Genomic DNA, 24,425 nt, shown 5'->3' on the forward strand with positions numbered 1-24,425 from the left:
TCATTCAAATAATTATTATTGTTGTAAATGCTATTTGATATATCATTTATGACTTGATTAATTAATTAGTAAAACTCACATAGCATATCGACAATGATTTTCACGGTTTTCAATTTTCACATTAAATTTATTTGACTATACCTGAATAGTCACCCTTCATTTTATTACCCCTTTTTTATTTATCCATAAATATATATTAAATTGTCACAATATTTTTAGATATTATATTTCAAAAAAACATACAACTAATGATTATAATTTATAGAAATATTAATTTGTAATTTACAAAAAATACTATCAATTATTATTAATTATAAACTGATATTATTATGTTATAATTTTAATTAATTATTTAATATACAAGACTTTGAATTTTAATGGTAATTAGGGTTGTTAAAAAATTGTTTTTTTGTTTATTTTTTTGTAAATGGTTATTGTTTAGTTGTTTTTTTTGAATAAATGTTTGAGAAATAAAAAAAAAGTTGAGCCATTTTATTAGTAAGACGATGGTATACTTTGAAAAGGCATTGAAATTGTTGTTGTTGTTGTTGAGTAAAATTATAGAAATTGGAATTAAGAGAAGATATTCGTAGTTTTACTGAAACCTTCGTCAGGAATGTCGTTTCATATCCTTTGGAATTCTAGACAAACTTTGTTTGACAAACTATTCATTTTGAATACGAAATATGAATTTCTAGGTAATTGATATACATATAAATAAAATGTTTAAATTATTTTTCTTTTTTTCATAAATAAAAAATATAAAAAAAGTTATGATAAATAATAATTTAATAATAAACAAATTTAATAAATAGTTTGGAATATTTCCAAATATCATAAAAATCCATTTGTTTTCTGAATGCATTTATATATTTTTTTTTAAAAAAACTCAGTAAACATAAAAATAATTTTCATGTAAAATCCTTTTTTATAAAATAACAAGAATTCACATTATTTCAACCAATTTTTGTTTATTTTTTATTTTTTATTCCGTAAAAAATAATATACAACTAAAATAATAAACAAATTTTATTTTTATTTCAATATTTCAATCAATAAATAAAATTTTAAAACAAAAAAAATTCATTGTAAAATAAAATTGTGAAAATTTTTCTCAATTAATCTCTATTTTTTTTTTTTGAATATTTTTATAAAAACCGTTTATTTCCCTTGATAATAAAAATATTGAAATGAAATAATATGATAATTTTTCTTGTTTAATGTTGAAAAATCATATTTTTTATTCAATATTGAATATAAAGAGTGAAAAAGAATCGTTGGTCATTTTGAAAATATAAAAGATCCAATGAAAAAATGAATGATAGGTGGATCAGTGTCGAGGGACGTGTTTTTCCAAAAGAAAAAAAAGAAAAAAAATATATATGCCCAAGTTGTGGTGATGGTAGAAGAAAAATAAGATAAAAAAAAAAAAAAAATTATAAAAAAAGAAGGTAAAAATAAGGCCAGAGGGTATATGAACAAAAAAAAAAAAGAAAGTCTGACTATTCCTTGAGTCACACTACTGTGATGCGCAAAGAACAAGAAATATAAATAAGAAAAAGTAAAAAAAATATAATAAAAAAATAAGAAAAAAAATACAGAATATCATATAGTTGTAAACATATATATGTTTGTAGATAGATACTGCAGCATCCAGTGTAAAAGGGAGTCAAAGGGAGAGAGAGAAAGAGAGAGAATCCATAGAGCGCAACGAAACGTAACAGCGCCACGTCGCGGCGTGTTATTGATCGAGACAAACCTACCCCCCTAAATTTTCACCCTCTCATTCTCTCTCCCATAATATATATATATTTAATTTTACCATCCCTATTTTGGCTTTGCGCGCGTCTGAACACCCAAGTCCCTCTTGGAATTCTACCGCGAGCACGCCACGCTGCCACACGCCACTCGTAGATGGCCTTCAGGGCAAACTCAACCAAGCATACATACCAATACTATATATATAAATCACCCAACCACCCAACCACCCACATCCACCCCTTTTGCATGGTTTTGCCACTATTTCTCAACTATACAATTCAACATCTCCAACCCTCCTTCGGAATTGTTTCCAATCCAATTTATGAATTGATAATCATAATACAATTCTTGCAACTTGCACATACAAAAATATATATATACACATTCACTGATGAAACATCATGAAACTTGGTTTAGTAAATTTACTTGGATTATCTCAACTATTCTATACACACTACTGATCATATACTAAAATTATTTTATTTTATTTAAATTATTATTTTAATTTGAGATTGTTAATTATCAGTCTAGAATTTCATGAAAATTTGACAGTAAATACATAAAATAATAATATGCATAGTTAAAATTGAATGTCTTAATTTTTATTTTTTAAAAAGTTATAAATTTTTATTAACAGGACATTTGAATTGATGAGAATATAGTTGACTGTTTATCTAAAAAATTAAAGTTCTATTTTATCATTTTTTTTTCTTTATTAAAGTTAAATATTGTTATTTAATTTTTTATATATTTAAGTTATTATAGGTAGTTATTTATTTTAACCAAAGTGTTTAAATTTTCCTACATAGTTAATTGAAGTTATATGTGTATATGTATAAAGTTTAAACGATGGTCTCTTTATCTCTCTTGCATATACACCCCTAAGAAATTACAAACTGACGAGGTAAATGCAAGGCTAAACGATGTAACTTTAACATTAACTATCTAGTATTTTGTGTTTAAGAAATACTATGCTAATAACAAAATGACCTGTAATATTATTATAATTATTTAAACACTGTGTATATTTTGATTGCTCTAAATACTTATTTTCAAAAATTTAATTTAATATTTTTTAATGATAAAACTATATTAGTTTATATCAAGAAAATAAATATTATCTTTTAAAATTATTTTTTTATTTTTTGTTGATAAATTCGAGTATAAAAAAATATATTTTTTTTTAGTTTACATGGTGTTATCGATTTTACGATAAAAATGACACTTAGTACCGCTTTATATGATCAAGTCAAGTCTCGTTTAGTATTATGACCTGATGGCAAACTTTACTGTTGATGATGCCACAAAATAAATATATTAATAAAAAAATTTTATCATTTTTTTTTCTATTTTTTAAAAAGGTATATATTGATTATATATATTTTCTTCATCACAATACTTTTTATATAATATTTGCTAAATAATAAAAATAAAATCTGTTATCAAAAATTTATTATGATTTTTTTTTACGGGTTTTGTTGTTGGAGGATATTATTTTGAAAAACCAATATTAACTTGCAAGTCGTCTGGTTTAAGCTGTAAAGAGCACCAGGCAAGTATTCAATATAGTCAGAATGCATTTGTGTTGTATAATACTTTACTGCAAATGACATTTTGGCTTTGGGTGTACAAAACACAGCTGGCCGCAATTACAGAGACACATTTAAATATTCTCTTTGTATTATTTGCCATGTGGTACAAATATATTTAAATTTTTTTTTTACAAGATAAATTATCATTTCTTAATTTAAAAAATTAATTTTATTATTTATTCTACACTGAAATAATATACTTTTTTTGATGAACGAGATATAAATTTATCATCAGTGATTAATAATTTTCTTTCCAATTTTTTTTTATATTTTTTATAGAGCTTTTGTAAACAATTTAATAAATTTTGTGGTTTTTGTTGTCTTTTTTTATTATTTTTTATTCCATTTAAATCAAAGTGTATAAAAAAAAAAAAAAACAGATAATCGAAATTCGAGAAATTTTGTTTTTCTTTTATTTCTTTGACTTGAATTTGTAATTTATTTATTAATTCTCATGATAATGGCTTTTGAGAACAACAAAATAAGAATAATAAAATTAATTTAAAAATATATTTGTGTGTGTGGGTGTGGGTTGTACCCAAAGTCGTAATCCATTCACAATTCTCCGTCTGACCTTGTCATTCAGCTATTTCGAAAAAATAAAAAAAATCTTACCAGGACAATTTCTTTTTGAACGAATCGTTTTTCGCATCTCAACGAAAGAGATGCAAAGAGTCACTGGTAATTGAAAGTCTCTTTTACCATTTTTTTTATTTTTTTTATCTATCTCTTATCTCCATCATTCTTTTCATTCTTTACATTGCATTTTTATTATTTTTTTAAAATTATTTAACTTGAAAGCCACGAATGGCTTTTTTATTTTTTATTATTTTCTCTTTTTGATTTTTTAATATCATTCATTTTATATATCGTTAAAATAATCCATGTTCAGTCGAACGATAAAATTAAGATAGCTTCGTAATATGTAATTAAAATTTTTCAATTTTAAAATATTCAATATCCTTAATTTGTTCAAGTTAATTTTTTTGATATTTTAAGTTTTAATTCAATGATATTGATATTGAATTATTGATAAAATAATTACCATCTAATATTATATATATTTTTTTAAAAATACTACATCGATAATTTTACAGATATTATTTTTTAAATATTTAATAAAATATTCAATTTTAGTTGATTAAATAAAATATCTTGAAAATTAAATTTTAAAAATCCATTTTTAATACATTTCTTTTTGTCAATTTAATTTTCATTTACAATAAATTATTTTTAATAAAATAAATTTTTATTTGTGTAATATTTTTATATTTATCAGTAATGTCTTTTTTTAGAATATAGACAATACTGGCTATAGCCTCAAGGCTTAGATAAAAAAAAAATTTTTAAATGCCGGGGTTTTTTCGTTTTTTTACCTAGAAAATTATCGTCGATAATAATTTTATTTCTTTATTCTTTGAGAGGTCAATAACCAGATTAAAATTATTAATATATTAAAAAAAAAATAATATATATTTTTTTTGGGGAATAACGTTTTTTACCTGATGCATTATCAGTTTTTTTCTATTTAATTTTATTCAGTGTGACTCCAACGTCGATGGTGATAACATCGTAGAAAAATATTTAAAAAAAAAAACCAACTAGCTATTTGACTTGATAAAAATAACAAGAAAAATAACACGTGTTTAAAATTATTTAATGTAAATTGATTTATTTACGGTGTTTGATCAAATTAAAAAAAAAAAAAGTTAAAAAAAAATTAAGTGAATAATGTTTAGAATTATTTCCGGGGATATTAATTCAGTGAACATGAAAAATAATAAATTTCATAATACTTTATCTTCTAAAAATAATAATAAAAAAATATTATATTTGAAGAATATAATTTTATTGATAATTTTGTTGATTGGACACTCAAGATTGTCAAAATTAAATATTAAAATTATGACATTTGGAACGTTATTGAGTACTGCTAGCTCAAATGACATGGTAAAACGAAATGGTCATGATTCAATAACTGGAACTGAGAAAAAATTTATCATGTTTATAAATCATAATTATCTTCAAATATTACCAAATGGCATTGTCAATGGAACTCATGATAAAACAAAATACACAATTTTACAAAAAAAAGCTGAAAAACAAGGAGCAATTAAATTCATTAGCACTGCAACATGTTTATATCTTTGTATGAATCATTGTGGTTATTTATATGGTTCAATAAATGAAACAAAAAATTGTATTTTTTATGAAAATATTGATGCTAATAATTACAATATTTATGCATCTGTTCGTTGGTCAAAAAATAAAAGTATGCTGCTCTTAGGATTAGACGATAAAGGTAATCCAAAAGTAAATATATTTAAATCAAATAATTATAAAGAAGAAAATGAAAAAAAACTTTCACAAACTCTTCCAGTTAAAGTAGAATCACACATACAAAAAACACTTGATAAACGTTTAAAAAAAAATAATATAAAATGTGATAATACTGGCAATGATTTCTCATCAATACGAAAAATAAATTACAATAAAAATGTTGGTAGAAAATTTTGTCATCAAGCAGCTAATAATAAAACAATAAAGATAAAAAATAATTTATCACACAATAAAAATAAATCATTTGATAAAACTGTTGTACCATCAATTAATAATTCAAATGATAGTTCGATTGATGAAATTAAGATGACCAATGAGTCTAATAAACATGACCATAAAACTACTAATTTGATGGATGATGTTGATCATGAAGAAATGATGAATAATAATTTGAATAATGATGCTGATACACCGATGAATCGTTATCGAAGATTGTCATTTCCTTTTGCCAATGATGATTGGAATAATCAATCATCAATTACAAATTCTTCATTATTTTTGATATTGAAAAATTTATATGATACTTTGGCTAATGGTGAAGCTATCCTTGATCATCTACTTGATGAAGAAGATTATGAAAATGAAGAAGATGATCATGAAAATTATAAAAATGGAGATTTTAATATATCCAATATTGCTGCTCGATTAATACCTGTAACTTAATATTTTATTATTATTAATAATTAATGATTCGTTTCAATTTCAAACAGTATCAATAATTTAACTAGTTATAAATTTTTAAAATTCTATATTGAACCATCATGAAATTATCAACATTAATAACACTTTTTTTTTTTTTTTATTATTATAATTAAATTTTGATAAATATTTATCGTAATTACATTCTATAAATTAATATATATTTCAAGCGATTAATATCATTTGAAATTTATATTTTACTATCATGATAAAATTTTGTATCAATTATTATTATTATTATTTTTTTAAATATAAAATTTAATTTTCATTTATTAATTTAAACTATAAAAGAATGTTTCATTAAATAATAAATCAATAATTATAACATGTAAATTGCAAAGATAATTAAAATATGAAATATAAAATTGAAAAAAAAAATATGTAGGATAATTATGTTGTAATAAATTTACTAAATTTGTAGATGACATGAGGCTCGTCAATTTCAGTATGTTATTGTTGACCCTAGGGAGGGATTCACTGTGCTACATCTAATCGTTCTTGGACGTAAATTTATCTTTGTCCTTTAGTTATCCTGAGGATTATTTAGTGTCTATTTAAGCACGCACTTAGCCACATCTCCCTTGTCCATCTCTCACTGTACACTCAAGCTATATATTTATATTTTTTTCTTAATTTATCCTCTTGATGTTTCCTACAATTTATATATTATATTTCTAGATTATATCTATCATAATAATATACAATCCATTGAGAGCTTTCACACAAAAGCTTCTTGTAAAAATATATCTAATTAATTCATATATTTTTTATATAAATGTGAATACATCAATGAGCCGTATTTATTTGTGAACAGATCAATGTTATAAACTCAAAAAGATCAAAAACCTATTCATCTTTTTATTTTTTTTTTTTTGTATATAAATTTTCGTTTGACCGTAATCTTGAATATATATTTTACAAATATTGAAATCAATACAGGAAAATAAATTTAAAACTCTATGAATTTATAATAATATTATAAATTGAGATAAAAAAAAATATACAAAAGTTTTTTTATTATTATTATTATATCTATTTTAAAAATAAATCCATAAATGCATATATAAATTTATTCATTAGTTTCATAAGGATTATTAAAGTTTCTTTATATGTTTTACAAATATATTTTGATATTCAAGATTCAAGAAATTATGAATATATATATTGAAAACTTCAAACAACCTCAGGGCTTTGAATAATAAACAGCTATATCAATAAATTTATTGCACTCAACAACATCAATCTATATTTGAAAAAAAAATATATTTTATATGCAATTAATAAATGTAATAAAGTTTTTTTTTTTTTAATAAACATCATCGGTCTTCCGAACATTTGATTGGTCTTTGTTTTTTTTACACTTTCTCTCATATGAATTTCTTTCTGTTTGCCTTTTTTTATTATTTTTTTATTTGGTTCGTTAGCAACAAAAAAAAAAAAAGAGTGAGTGAGACATAGTTTGTTTTTTTGTTGCTAACGAAATAAATCAAATAAACAAAGAGTGATCTTCGAAGGATTAAATCGGTAACATATACGAGCGCTTGATAGACCGCGCGACACATAAAATGTTTATTGTTTATTATTGTTATAAACAAATGCATCAGTAGAAATTCACAAAAAAATATATTTTACTTCTTCAAAATGTCCTTTATTTAATGGATTTTTTAGAAATACTGTGCAACGAATATTTATTGTAAAAAAAATTGTTTAAACTTTTAAAAAATTTTAACTTTATAATTTTCCACTGGTCTTTTTATTTTCAATATTTTTTTTAACAATAAATATTTGTTGCACAGTATTCCTGAAATATCCATTAAATAAAGGACATTTTGAAGAAGTAAAATATATTTTTTGTGGTTTTCTACTGATGCATTTTTTTATAACAATAATAAACAATAAATATTTTAGAAATTATGGATACAATGTGCTTGTAATTTTAAATAATTCAGAAGTCTTAAAATCATTTACAAATATTTTAAATAAACTCGCAAATCTATTAGCTGGTAATTAAAAGCATTGAAATAATTTATTTAATAACAATTATAATATTAATTTTAAATTTAATTTCATCATTTGTTTAAAGGACATTTTGAAAAAGTAAAATATATTTTTTTGTGGTTTTCTACTGATACATTTTTTAATAACAATAATAAACATTTTAGAAATTATGGATACAAGCGCGCGTATAATAAAAACACCTGAATTATTGAGTTTTTAATATTCTCAATTTACAAAGTTTATAATTTAATTTTTTTTAATAATAAATAAAAGTTATTTTTAATAAAAAGTTTGTTAATTAATTAATGTGTTATAAACTAGCTGAATATAAATTATCAAATTATTATTTTTATATATTTTTTATAACAGTTAATAATAATTTATAATTATTTGCAATATTGTGATATTAATATTTGACTTAAATTAATATAAATTTGACAGTTAATTTTGTGTTTATGACATGGAAAATTCAATATAAATATGATTAATTTATAAATTGACATTTATTAAAATATATAAAATAATGTATAGATAATTTTTTATATAACAATAAAATTGTGTATAGATAAATATTTATGTACTATTGGAAAACATAAAGAATGTATATCGTAAATGACACCTTGTCCGAGTTATTTCCAAGGATACCTAAGAAATTCTTGACACTTTTACCAACAATGCCAAAGTATTCAGGTCAATATTTTAAACTTTCACCCCTTTTATATTTTCAAGCCAAACCTGTCAATGCATATATTGTTTCTATTCTATTCAAAATATCACATTTCAAAATAATATTAATCGTAACACTGTCATCAAAATGTATATGTCATTCAATGTCCAAAATACTACATCAAAATCGAATTCAAAAAATTTCTAAATATACATTATTGATGGATTATTGACAACTTGTTATACACCTTCATTTATCAATAGTTTAATAGACAAAAAAAAATTTACAAAAGCACAAACTGTCAACTACATTGTCATAAACTTTAATCTAAAATTTCTACAAAAGTTAATTAATATATATTTGAATAATATTCTTCTTTTAAACTCATTATTATTTTATATTTTAACTTTGTTTTTAACTTTCATTTCTTTATCATTTATTCTTTTCTTCTCTTTTATCTATATAGTTTTTTTTTTTATTTTTTTTTATACTTGCATGAAAACAAAGGAGATTGCTTGTTTGCTTTTTCATTCCAGCTCAATGCAAGTATTGAGTAAAAATTTATATTGCTCATTTTTTTATACATCATATTATTTTTTTTTTAACATTTTATTATTATCATTTTTATTCCCTTGATGTGTGCTGACGAAAAAAAAAAAAATGCAAGTGTGTGTGTATAGATGAAAAAAAAAATAAATAAAATATATAGCCTCTGGGAATTTTGTTAAAAACTCTGGTCTCTTGTAATTTGGCCCTCGTGATTTCATCAAACTCAGTGTATAGATAGATAAGCACAGAGGGTTGTTGGATAACAAATAAAAAAAAGAAAAATATAAAAATCGATATTGATGGAAAGTCACGCGTAACAATGAAAATTTCAAGTATCATATTTTCAAGCTTGTTTTAGTATGAAAATTTGTTAATAATTAACAACAACAATAACAACAAAATGTAGTCATGTTATGTACAAAGTAACTTTATATATTATAAAGCCACTGGCTAAATAATTTGTTTATAAATTTTATGTTTATTTATTATATATTCAGGCTTCTTTAAATTTTTTTTTTTTTGCAGCTCTTAAACTCGCTCTTTCTCTCCTCGTCTCTCCTCGTCTCTCCTCGTCTCTCCCTTATTTTAACATACTTATATACCTGTTAAATATATATATTTATTTTATTTATATATACAAAATGTTTTGGGTTGAGGTACGTTGGTATGTACACGACAGAAAACGATATTAAAGTAGGTATATTAAAAGCCTTCGCACAAAAACGTCACGTTTCTAGATACACAACCCACAAGTGCATTATAGTCTTGAATTTAATTCAAGTATAAAAAATATGTTGTACAATTTTGTCGTTCAACCATAGATGTTGTGAATCTTGAAATAAATTTAATTTTTTTTTAACCTTTATACCAACACATTAAACAATAAATAAAAAAAAAGATTATTACATTTATTTTTTACATTTTCAAGTCTTTAAATAATCTTTGAATTAAATATAAAATACAATAAACAAAAATATAATTATAATATTAACCAAGACAGCTTTTATTTATTCTATTATTTTCACAACAATAAATTGTATATTTTTTTTCATAAAAATTTGAAAATAATTAAGTATATTTTCAAGCAAGTAATTAAATAAAACTGAATAACTAAAATTTATTACAATGTAAATATAATTTAAATTAAAAACAACTAAAAGAAAAATCATTTTGAAAAAAAATTAATTACATGTAGATAGCAGTTGTTGAATACATATATAAAATTTTCTCATTAACATATTAACAAACATTGTATAACATCAGTTACATCACAAAAAAAATGCATATTAATTTATTAAATAAATAACTCACTTTAAATAAACACAATGTCATTGTTTAAATTTATTCTCATCAAAAAAATCATAATATCATTCAAAAAAGCTCGAGCTTTATAGATCTATTGTTAATATTAATTAAAATATTATTTTTCAATTTAACATAACTATCTATCACAAATCAATTGTCAATTTTCGAGAGTTTATTTATTGACATACATGAACAATACGAATACTAATGATAAATATAATAATAATTAGTATTAATTGATTATCATTTAATGCAACCTGTTGAGACAAACAATCATCATGCGGGTGTTAAACAATTGAGCGTAACTGTCAAGGTTGAGTAGATGAAATGTAACTTAAACCAAATGGATGGTCCATCTAATCTCCACTGTTCTCTCTAGATAATATATATATATAGATAAATAGAACTAGGTAGCAGTCATCCCTGATATCTTGCGTAACCACGTTCATCTGATTGCAGCAACAATGACAGTATTCTCTTCTTCGTTATCTCTCTCCTCTCTCTGTTCATAAAATAACAGACAGGACGATATACAAGATTGGACATTGGGCCCCGAGGGCAACAGTAGCTTGATGGGTTGGGATTTTAAGGGGGGGTTAAATTGTTCTCTCTAGGATAAGGGCAAAGGGGATATCTGTCTATCCACTCGAATTATCATTATGAAGATGTCACCCTGGAGAATGTGTTACCATCGATTTATCCTGTCCAATGTCTTGTTCTGTATATATACAATCGACAAAATAATACAAACTTTTCTTTTTATTTTCTTTACTATGATAGATTTTTTTTTTTTTAAATTTTATTTTCTTGTTCATTGTGTACACTTGTATACATGATAAAATTTTCAGTTAAAATCGAGTCAATTGCTATGCAAACGTCGCGTAAATAGTGAAAACGTGCTTTTTCGAAAATTCAGCTTTTAAATAAATATTCAATGTTGGTTTACAGGTTTTATATCTATTCTGTACAAACATTTTTTTTTTATCATAGACAAAATTGAGTTTTTTAATTAGTTTTATTTTTTATTATTTTTTTTTAGACTGTATTTTTAGTTTTTAGATTATATTAATGTCTAGACTGTAATAATAATATTCCAATATAATTTTTGACATCCACAAAATAATATTTAAAAAAAAAAATATGAAATATTATATTTTAGTCTTATTGATTATTTAATCTTCAAAGTTCATATTGATTATTGAGGTAGAGTTTTAATAAATAATATATTTTTTGTATTTAAAAATACATAAAATTCTACGAAAAAAAATATTAAATGTGATTTGATTTTAATTGATTTATGATTGTGATTTGTCAAGGTTATAAAATGGATTATTTTTAACACATCATTAGTATAAATTAAGACTGAAATCTGAACTTTTTTAATTAGTTTGTGGTAAGCTGTTGAGTTGGATGTTGAGAAAAGCAACTAAATTATTTATCGATACATTGCGTATATAATATAATTTAAATTAATATATCGAATTTATATTCATATCTGAAAATGACATTAACAATGGTTATCGTGTGTTTCTTTGGTATTATTGCTTTTGTTCATGCTCGACCAACTGGAGAATATTTAGATATTCAGAAATCTATTGACCTCAAAGTAACAAACAATTCAATTAATCAAAACTCGATTTTACCAGTAAGTACTTTAAATTAAAAATACAGGATAATTACGTTAATAAAATTAAATGAGAAATAATATTTTTTTTTTAATTTGTAAATCTACACTTTTAGACAAGAATTACAAGATCTTTAGACACACAAAACGCACATTATGTAACTAAAGAAAATGGTGGAAAACAAGGTCAAATTATCGACAAAGATTATGCAGATCCAATATTTAAAAAAATTGAAGAAGGACTTGCTAATATGTTACTGTTTTCGTTGGTGTCATTAGCTAGTTTTGGATAATTATTTTATAAAATTAAACTGAATATTTAAACAAGAAAAAAATATAAATAAAATTATAAAAACCTTGATCTAATTTTGGTCAATCACGAGGATAAAAAATGAACAAAATTAACTCACTAATAGTTTATCAAATATATTAAATTTTTTTTTAAATTTCTCATCAAATTATTACCACAAAATACATGTCAATTTGTAAAAAAAAAAAAAAAATGTCAATTAAATATTTAAAAAATAAAAATACTAACAAAAATTTACAATAAAATACATTTTTTTTAAATATTAAATTTCAATTGATAAAATTTAAAAATAAAAAAAATCCACTTTATCTATTTTTAAAGCACAAGAAAATGTAGATATAAAGAAAAAAAAAAAAAAGTGTCAACAGACTATTTGAAGTAACTTGATTCTGTAAAGTGATAAATAAATCTCTTGACATTTTACATTAACATTGAGACTTCAATAGACATTCCATTTTCATTCTGATAAAATGCGTGCATAAGTTTTTGATACTATATAAAAAACTTCAATGTGTTTTCGTGAATACACAGCTTACTTGAAAAATAAAATTTAATGTTATCTATGTACAAAGTCTGTTGGTATGTTGGTATTCAACGTTTTATTTTTCAAAGCTCTGGGGACCAAAAAAATACTTTTCTCTCGTTACTACACAACCACCAACAACAACAACAATAATAATAATAATTTTATACTTCAAAGTATCTATATATACAGCCTGCATCTTAGATGAAACTTCAAACTGTCTATTTCCGTTACCATAACTGCCACAATATAACCATCTTTCAGTTACAATCAATATTTTTTTATTTACTTTTTTTAACTGTATACTTTTATTTCCATCAATCTCACGTTCCTTCATCAATTTTCAGAGTAAATAAGAAACGATATCTCTTGAATTGTATCAAGACTTTCTTGATAATAATAATATTTAAAAAAAAAAAAATGAAATAGCAATAGAAAGCTCGATTTGATGAAGCGGAAATTAAAAATATTTATATAGATAATATAGATTTTGTTGTTTATGGTTTCTTGTTGGACACAGTGTTAAAATATATTTATACAAGTCAAATGGCTTTGGGTGTGCTGTTGGCAAGCAACATAGTCTAGTGTTGTTTTACGCTAGACATCACGTGGTCAAGTTTATATATATATTCAAAGTTTAGAACGATTCTAAATTCAACTCCAAACAAAGTTAAATTTACCCTTTTACACCCTCTTAGTTTTACTTTATATATTTTCTTTGTTTTTTTTTTTTTTGGCTTTTTTATTTATCTTGTTTTATTTTAACAAGTTCAATTCAACTTCCTGCTATTATTTTGCCACTACATTGTCTTGTTATGCATCACAAAGTCTTTATTTTATATACCAAAAACAATTTTAACAAATATTGGTCTTCGTGTTTATCGATAGTCCTACGACTTTATAAAGTATATACTTGTGAAATCAATACATTGTTTAATATATATATAAATATTAAATATAAATATAGGTCAAGTACTTTTCAACATTTATAAAACAATTTTTCTTTTCAAATTTAAAATATATTTTTTAGTTTTTTTTTTTCTTTAACGTCACAACCATCAATAACTAGAAAATCAAAGTTTTTTTTTTGTTCGATAGTTTATGTGATTTATAAAAATATATAAAATACATCAAACAGTCAATCGTTTTTGTAAATAATTTTTTAATAAAACATAAAAACTTTTGACATAAAAAAAAAATTGGAAAAATAATTTAATAAATGTTTTTTTTTTACTGTTTGATGTTGTTTTAATTTTTATGTATTTTAGAAATTAATCAAATACACATGGGTCAATATATAAATATGAAATTTCATAGTGTAAAATTTATGGATAATATATTTTACGTTAACCTCCAATCTAATCTTCATACCGTGAAATTGAAATTTACGTTTAATCTCTCTTCTCATGTATACCTCTGATCAACTCCCCATCAAAATCCACAATTGTTCAGTCAAAATTTAATCGAAATATAGAAAAAAATATATAAATAAAATAAAAACTATTTTCATTTACTTTTTTTTTTTTTTTACGTATTGGATTTGTCTACCGAAAATTAAAAAACGCTCTCATTTCTTAAGTAATTGTCAGAGACACTTCGTGTTAGAACCAAAAGAAGCGTATTTTCAATCTCTTTAATTTGTATATTTTCGATTTTTTCTCAATCAATTATTAAAGTTGCCAGAGCCAAAAATGTTAAAAACCTTTTTTTCTTTTTTTTTTTAAATATTAAATAACTTTTTATCTGTAAGCGTGATCGATTTGCACCGACTAATTAAAAGTTTCCTTTTATTTTGATCTTTAAATCGCCGCTATTTTGAAAACGATATCTTTAAAACTCACGGAGTTATTAGAATTCTAATAGAAAAATTTGATGTGGCTGTTTTTTTCCCGATTTACATTGGTACCCAACAAAATCATGTTTTGTGGAGATTCGACGCGCAGGGTTGGCAGCCCTGCTTAGTTCGTCTCACTCACACAGATGAACATATGTTTATGATAAAATTTCGTAGTGTTGTGACTAAACAATATGACATTTTATTTGAAAACAAAAAAAATTACACTAACTAATAATTGCACATAACCCACCGGAGTATTGAAAATTTTAATTTTCGTTATATATGATTTTTAATATGTAAATTTATATAAAAAATAAAAATACATTTTCATTATTTGATATAATAAAAATTCATAAATTCATAAAAATATTGATAAAAAAATAAAGCAAAAAAGGAACAAATGAAATGAAACAAAAAAAAAAGTAAATATAAAAATAAAATAATAAAAAATATATATTGAACAAAAAATAAAAGCAGAAATATAAGAAGAAAATGAAAGTACTGATTGCATTTCTAGAAGAGTTGGTTAATGGAAGAGATGGGGTTGAATGGTGAGGGTGGTAAAGTTACCCTCAGCTATACATTATTAATAAATCCCCTTGATGATCATATACATGTATTAGTATATATTGTAGAAAGCAGATTTGCAATGAAATTTTGCATGCTATGGTAGTATTAGGTTGAATGGTTGGTTGGCTGACTTGGTAGTCCTGATGGTTCATATTGCTTTCGCCTTTCATATACAGCCAAAGTCAATTCACCCTTATTCTAGGTAGTACTATAAAATATATATACACTTATGCACGCGTGCAAAAGTCTACCAATCGAAGTTGGGTTTGTTGAAAGTGTTGGCAAAGCAAACGAGATATAGAAAATAATAAAAATGACTTGAAAAAGACATGCACACAGAGTGTAGAGACGACGACGACGAGGCGACTTTCTATCGATGGAGTGAGTGCTAGACAGAATGGCAGTTTGTTATGGGGGATGGTAGTGAAAAAGGGGGTTAAAGAAGTACTAGTAGTAGTTGAAGAAGAAGAAGAAAAAAAAAACATTAAAAATGAGCAAAACGAAGATGGAAAGAGGAAAGAGGACTGTGTCGCTTCGTTCGATATTTTTCAAATCTACCAAGTACAACATCCTCTTTCCCTCTCTCACTCTCTCTTCATACTTTGCTAAAAACTTTATCAACTGAGATTGCTTCAACCGCGCATCTTGACATGTCTTATATCTAACAACTAATTTTCTTTCTCTCTCTCTCTCTCTTTTTCTCCACCCCCTTTTTGTACCAAGCCATTCTTCTCAACACTGATCATACCTCAACTTAATCTTCTCGTGTATCTAGAAGATCAAGTGATCCTAATCCACCAAACTTCAGTCCTACCAATTTTAACAGACTTTTTTAAAAAGCCATCAATATTATTATCTATACTTATTTTTATATAAGATTACTCTGATGGCAATTGGATTTTTTTAAAAATTTTTTATTTGTTCTGATATTTTTTTTTTAAATTAATAAAAAAAAATATTATATTATCGCATGGCTGAATGATTATTTATGTGTCACATTTATTCTCGATTGATGATGATGATAAAATGAATAAAAAAAATTATATAAAAATAAAATATAAGATAAGAGTTACATCAAGGGAAAAATAAAAAAAAAATTTCTCTTGAAAGGTTTTTTTTTTTCTTTTTATTTTTCGATTGATTATAATGAAATTTTATTTGGGTCACTGGTAATTTAAACTAATGATAATTTATTAAAATAAAAAATAGTTTTTTTTTTTTTTTTTAATAATTGTTTGTGTGTGTGGGTGGGTTGGTGGGTAAGCCCAAGGGGCATATGAATATGGAAAATGTTATAATGCCTGTTTAATTTCCGAGACCAATCGTACGTCAGAATAACTTTTGATTATTAAGGGTGGGAAAATTAACAAATGAAAATCAAACTACATTAAACTACTTGCAATAAATAATTTCTTTAAATATTTAATTTTGATAATTTAAATATACACTTGTGACCTAAATATTTATATTGGCAACAAGAATATTTTTATATCTGATAATTGATTTTTACCCTTTATATATTTATAGAGCTCATTTAAATATTTAATTAAAACTTGGACACTTAATTTTGACCCTTAAAATAAATTTTAATTACGTGTTAATTAATTAACTAATTGATTTTTTATTTTTTATTTGATTCTAGGTGCTGAAGATGTCTTTAGGTTCACTGGCAATGAAACACATACAGATTTTTTCCGGCTTGTACTGAGAGAAGGAAATTATCTTCTTGTTGGTGGAAGGTAAAAAACATCAGACTATATTATATTTTAATTTTACTTAATATTTAAAAAAAAAATTCTATTTTTTTTTTTTTAAATTATAATGTATTAAAAAAACGCGAGAATGCACCGACCATATCAAGTTTTCAAGGATCCTCAAGTTTTCTAACCAAGCATAATGGTCGTTATTCGTCGTCCACTCATCCACATTTCACTGTGTTTGTAATGATCTCGTTAAAACTTTGTAATGCATTTTCTGAATCTTTATACAAGTATCCATACAACAAATATATACAAAATAATTTATTATTCAAAAGTATATATTATAAATTAATTTACTCATTTATATGCATATAAAAAATAATTTTATCGATTCATTACAATTATTGTTTATCATTATTGTATCATACAATGTGGCTTTTAAATAATATACAGCCTCGGGGTGGGTGGTGAGTTGAAGCAGAGTCAACCACTGTGGCACAATCAATACCATCTCTATTTCCGGCATTGACACACACACACACACAGCCAACATGCCACTCAATTTTAAAATATACAATATGCATATTGACAAAATAAAAATAAACTCAAAGTTTATTTACCCTTTTTAAGTTTATTTTTTTTTTTCATATAGTTGGGCTAGTGGCAAAAAAGGATCTAACTGTCAAAAAAACTTTAAATAAAATCCAGAAGAAGCTTACCATCCACCAGCTCGTATTTTTACTATTTTTGCATTAAAAAAAAAAAATTAATATAAATAAAATAAAAACAATTAAAGGATTTATTGTTTTTATATTTTTAAGATTTTATTTTTCACGTATTTGATGGCCAAAAAGGCATAACTCCAGTGGATTTAGATTATGGTTGATTTTATTTTTAAAAAATATTAAAAACACTCGAAATTTGTGTGAAAAAATTTATTGATTGGTTTTTTAATTATTGGTATTTGTTTATTGACATTTGTTTTTTGTATTTTTATTTTGTTATAGAAATTTAGTGCACAATCTTAGTCTAACAGATTTGACTGAACAACAAAGACTGACATGGTATTCATCAGATAAAGATGTTAAAATGTGTGTTGTCAAAGGAAAAGATGAAGAAATTTGTCAAAATTATGTTAGAATATTAGCTAAAACTGGTTCATCAAATTTATTAGTATGTGCAACAAATGCATTTAAACCAATGTGTCGTGATTATGTTGTACACAGTGGTAATTATACAATGTCTAGTGAAAAAGCTGGACAGGCACTTTGTCCATATGATCCACAACAAAATAGTACATTTGTTCATGTTGATAATGAACTTTATACTGGTACTGTTGCTGATTTTTCTGGTATGGATCCAATTATATATCGTGAACCACTTCAAACTGAACAATATGATTCGATGAGTTTAAATGGTAAGAAAATCATTAAAATTATTATAAATGTTTATTAGATATATTTAAATAAATCATTTCATCATTTACAAAAGACCTTATTTTTTTTGGCTTTTAAAAAAAGGCCTAATTTTTTTCGGCCTTTTAAAAATGGCTTTTTTAAAAAAGGCCTTATTTTTTTTTGGCTTCTTAAAAACGGCCTTTAAAAAAAGCCTTTTTTTTGGCCTCTTAAAAATGGCCTTTAAAAAAAGGCCTAATTTTTTTCGGCCTTTTAAAAACGGCTTTTATAAAATGGCCTTTTTTTTAGCTTCTTAGAAATGGCTTTTTTAAAAAAGGCCTTATTTTTTTTGGCGTCTTAAAAACGGCCTTTAAAAAAAGGATTTATTTTTTTTCGGCTTTTTAAAAACGGCTTTTTAAAAAATGGCTTTTTTTTTTGCTTCTTAAAAATGGCTTTTTTAAAAAAGGCCTTATTTTTTGGTCTTAAAATGGCCTTTAAAATTAATTTTTGGCCTTTCCAAAATTAAACTTTTGTTTAAAAATGGCTTTTTAAAAAAAGGCCTTATTTTTTTTTTGGCCTCTGAAAAATTGCAAAAACAGACGACCTTTTTTAAAAGGCCAAAAAAAATAAGGCCTATTTTTAAAGGCCGTTTTTAAGAAGCCAAAAAAAATAAGGCCTTTTTTAAAGACCATTTTTAAGAGGCCAAAAAAAAGGCTTTTTTTAAAAGGCCATTTTTTTAGGCCACTTTTCCGATGTACGAAGTTCAGATTGTCTTTTTTTCTAACTCTATTTCACCATGTAGCCATGGTGTTTTCGGCGATCTAAAATAACAGACGAACTTCCCGAGCCTGATTATATAACAAGTATTTTGTTGTATAATATTTTGAAAATTTATGTAAAATAATAATAATAGATTGTTAAAGTTTTTGAATTTGATATTATTGCTTCTCTTTGTTAACAAATGTCATTTTGAGGCTCTTTATATATTAACCATTTCACTCACAAGCTAAATTTTGTTTTAAAACTTTGTTTCTGACCATATTGTCTATGAGTTTTTCATAGTCATTTAGTGTAACTACACTTTAGACCTTTATCTGACAAAATTCTCGCCTTCATGAACCTTTATAAAATAATCAACTGAAATATTTTGTTAATTCATGTGTTAATAATTATTCTATTGTAACTAAATTTATATAAAAAAGTTTTATTAAAATTATACTTATATATATTTCAGCTCCAAATTTTGTCAGTTCCATGACAAAAGGTGATTTTGTTTATTTTTTCTTCCGTGAAACAGCTGTTGAATACATCAACTGTGGAAAGGTATGAATATGAAAAAAGAAAAAGAAAGAAATTATATATCTTTTTTAATAAATAATTTAAATTAAATATACAATATATATATTTTTTTATCAATTTATGATGGTTTTATTTTTTTTATTTTTCAGGCTGTTTACTCAAGGGTAGCAAGAGTTTGTAAATACGATCGTGGTGGTCCACATCGTTTCCGCAATAGATGGACCTCTTTCTTAAAGTCACGCTTAAATTGTTCCGTCACTGGGGATTTTCCGTTTTATTTCAATGAAATACGTGAGTTGAAAAATCATTGTTATATACATATATATATTGACAATCTGTTTCCAAACGGAATTTATATTTTCACATAACATACAAGTTTATTTCTTATTCTACTACTTGAAATTTTATTTTGTTTATTTTAATATATATTTTTTTCTATTTTATATATAGAATCAACAACTGATTTGATATCTGGTCAGTATGGAACAATGTCTGCTCATTTAATTTATGGTACATTTACAACACCAGTTAATAGTATAAGTGGTTCAGCAGTATGTGCATTTTCATTGCAAGATATATCTGATACATTTGAGGGTAATTTTAAAGAACAAAATTCAATAAATTCAAATTGGTTACCTGTACCAAGTGCCAAAGTACCAGATCCAAGACCTGGACAATGTGTTAATGATTCAAGAACATTACCAGATTTAACATTAAATTTTATTAAATCTCATTCATTGATGGATGAATCTGTGCCAAGTTTCTTTGGCCAGCCAATTGTTATACGAACAAGTTTTCAGTAAGTAATAGTAATTCGAAAAAAAAAAACTCTAATTAATATAAATTTAAAACTTTGTTTTTTATATATAGTTATAGATTTACACAAATAGCTGTTGATCCACAAGTTAAAACACCTGGTGGTAAAACATATGATGTATTATTTATTGGTACTGATAATGGTAAAGTTATAAAAGCAGTTAATGCTGATTCAGCTGATTCACATGAACGTGTTAGTCCAGTTGTTATTGAAGAAATACAAGCATTTCCAGCAACAGTACCAGTACGTGGTATTAAAGTTGTACGTGCATCTGAAGCTGGTGATGGTCTTGAAGATGGACGTCTTGTTGTTATTGCTGATAGTCAAGTACAAGCATTAAGATTACATCGTTGTTATAGTGATAGAATATTATCATGTGGTGAATGTGTTGCATTACAAGATCCATATTGTGCATGGGATAAAGAAGAATCAAAATGTCGTGCACTTGTTGGTCCAGCATCAACTGATGCAACAAGATTTTTTCAAAGTGTTGCTACTGGTGTTCATCCATCATGTCCACCAAGTAAATTAATTAATAAAGATGCTGGTAGTGTTGGTGCAATATCAGCAAATCATAATAAATTTCCACAAGATTCAATGATATCTAAACAAGATAGTCAAGGTGGTGAAATTATTAATATTATGCAAGATGAAGAACAAAATAATTCTGGTAATATTTTATTTTATTAACTATAAAATTATAATTTTTTTTTTTTTTCCTATTTTATAAGTCGTTAAATATATAAATTCACTGACATGGAATAATATAAAAATTTTATTATTCTTATAATATCGAAAATCAATAGATGAAACTAAAGTAAATGAATAATATTTTTTTTTTCTTTTTAACTATAAAGATTATGACTTGAAAGAAATTGAATTATTATATTAAATCAAGAGTTTCGTTTAATAATTTATGTATATATTTTTCTATAATTAAATAATTTTATAGCTTCATTAAAATATAATTATTCAATCTTGAAGAAGCTTCAAAACAACAACACCAACAATTCACATTTCTAAAATAAAAAAGCATCAACTCAGTGAGAATAAAATAAAATAAAAAATAAACTATATTTTATTTTCAAGTGACAATTGTAGTTTAAGTTTTAAAAAAAAAAAAAATATATAAAATCAAGACTAAAAAAGTAAATAAAGTATGTGAAGTAGATTTTAAGTTGTTACGTGACTAATGATTTATTTGAAACAGGTCCTGAAGTATCTGCAGCAGATTCACCAGTACCACAATATTCAGTTGAAACACTAGTGATAGCAGTAGTTGCTGGTGCAATAGCAGCATTATTTGTTGGTTTTATATCTGGTTATTTGTGTGGTAGAAAATGTCGTAAAGATGAAGATGATAATTTACCATATCCAGATACTGAATATGAATATTTTGAACAACGTGCAAATGTTAATAGGTAAATAATAATTTTATTTGTTTTTATTTCTATTTTATTCTAATTGTTTTTTTTTTTTGTTAAATAAATTAAACAGTAGATTAGCACCAGAGCCAAAATTATTACCACAAGAAGAAGTAACATATGCTGAGCCAGTATTAGTACCACAACCACCAAAATTACATTCACCAAAAGGTACAATGAGAAAACCACCACCAACACCAGCTGAAACATTATTTCAATTTCCTGATGGTTATGGTTTTCGTGGTACACGTGATAATTTTGGTACATTAAGATCACATCAAGGTGATGCATATCGTCGTAATGATGGTTTTGCAACAACACGTAGTGTTAAAAAAGTTTATCTCTGAGAAACGAGTGAGGAGGGAGGTGGTGGCCGTCATAGAAGTCTTGGACGGCCAATGAGAAATCGTCACAATACAACACAAGGAAGACAACGTAATGTGACAACACAAGGAGGACAATCAAGTCGTGAAATAAATGGACAAAGACAACTTGATACACCATCACCATCCTCCAGTGTCTCATCAAGTTCACCTTCACCTCCCTCCTCAACACCATCACCACCACCATCACATATACCAATGCAAATTAATGATGGTTCACCACCACCACCAACACCACCATGTAGTTTTATTTATCGTTCATAGTCCTCACCCAAATCTGTTTTTAATCATTTTAATTTTAATTATAATTATAATAATAATAATACTAATCATAATTATAATATTAATAATAATAATAACGATAATAATAATAATAAAATTGTACGATCCATCAGTGCTATTACACGTAACATATAGATCAACAAAATTTATCAGAAAAAGATAAATTTCACTATGTTCAAATGACAATGATCAAGTGAGTTAAAAAAAAAAAATAGAATTTTTTCTTACAATTATTCATTTATTTTTCAATAATAAAGCGTATAGATTTGATTAATTTAATTGATAATTTTACATTATTACAAAGCTTTTGAAAAAATAAAATATTAACTATTAAATTATACAACAAAAATAAATGGCTGCTATTATTATTATTATATTTTTAAACGATTTTTTTTTCTCTAAATATTATTATTACGATTATTATTATTATTATTATTTTTATTATTGAAAATGTAAAAAAAATACCTCCGAAAAATGATGAAAAACAAAATATTTTTATTTTTTTTTCATTTTAAATGTAAATTATTGATATATAATTCTTTTTTTATTTTTTTTTTATATAGGTATATATATTTTTTATTATTACGAGATATTTTTATTTTTATTTGAGGGAAAATATTATTGATCGATTGATTTTATCTGTAACAATTAATGTAGGTAATAATTATTTTTTTTTGTATTGTTTTTTTTTTTAAAAAAAAAAAAAACAATATGTATTATTTTAGAATTAATTGTATTTATTTATTCATTGATATTGCCATATAGTTTGGAGTGTCGTTGAATGAACATGTTAACCATCTCGATAAGATTGTTCAGATACACGTTAGCTTTAATGACCGTATAACCGAAAACAGTAAATAATTATATTAATTTAATTTTTTATTTTATATATTATAATATTTGCTTGAAACTTTTAATCGTACTCTCGACTGAAATTATATAATAAATTTAATTTAACGATTTTTTTTTTTGAATAAGCTAGTAATTTATAAAATTACTGGTAGAAAATTTACAATATTAAATGAAAATTAAATTTTCATTTAATAATTAACAAGAGTTTATTATTTTATTTTTTTATAATTATTGATTTTTTTTTACTTGTCGGAGGTATTGGCCAAAGTATTTTCGTGATAATTTCGAAATGGACACAAGTCAATTAACAGTGAATATTAAATCCACGAATAAAAATTAAAAAACAAATAAACAAAAATATACATGATCAATTTTTGCACACCTTATAAAACGATTTAATCGTCAATTGAACTTTTTTATTTGTTTTACTAGTCGTTTTTTTTTTCATTTTCATTTATTCCTTCCAATTTTTTTCTGTCTATTGTACTTTTGTCAAATC

At 24.2% G+C, this 24,425-nt stretch overlaps 1 protein-coding gene across 7 annotated transcripts in view; it reads left to right on the top strand.

The window, feature by feature from the left end:
• The window catches only part of LOC122851745 (semaphorin-1A), a 73,645-nt gene extending 49,429 nt beyond the window's left edge, over window positions 1-24,216 (top strand). For 6 of the 7 annotated variants that reach the window (XM_044151177.1, XM_044151178.1, XM_044151179.1 and 3 more), the window contains 8 exons: window positions 17,418-17,514; window positions 18,483-18,892; window positions 20,104-20,192; window positions 20,318-20,459; window positions 20,619-20,967; window positions 21,039-21,655; window positions 22,196-22,406; window positions 22,483-24,216. In XM_044151177.1, the coding sequence (XP_044007112.1) occupies window positions 17,418-17,514; window positions 18,483-18,892; window positions 20,104-20,192; window positions 20,318-20,459; window positions 20,619-20,967; window positions 21,039-21,655; window positions 22,196-22,406; window positions 22,483-22,756 (2,189 nt within the window). In that variant the 3' untranslated portion in view covers window positions 22,757-24,216. The remainder of the gene's footprint in view (window positions 1-17,417; window positions 17,515-18,482; window positions 18,893-20,103; window positions 20,193-20,317; window positions 20,460-20,618; window positions 20,968-21,038; window positions 21,656-22,195; window positions 22,407-22,482) is intronic. The other variant, XM_044151184.1, reaches the window with a different exon arrangement.
• The last annotated feature ends 209 nt before the right edge of the window (window positions 24,217-24,425 follow it).

This window comes from Aphidius gifuensis, linkage group LG3 (genome assembly GCF_014905175.1).
Source record: "Aphidius gifuensis isolate YNYX2018 linkage group LG3, ASM1490517v1, whole genome shotgun sequence".
NCBI classification, from domain to species: Eukaryota; Metazoa; Arthropoda; class Insecta; order Hymenoptera; family Braconidae; genus Aphidius; species Aphidius gifuensis.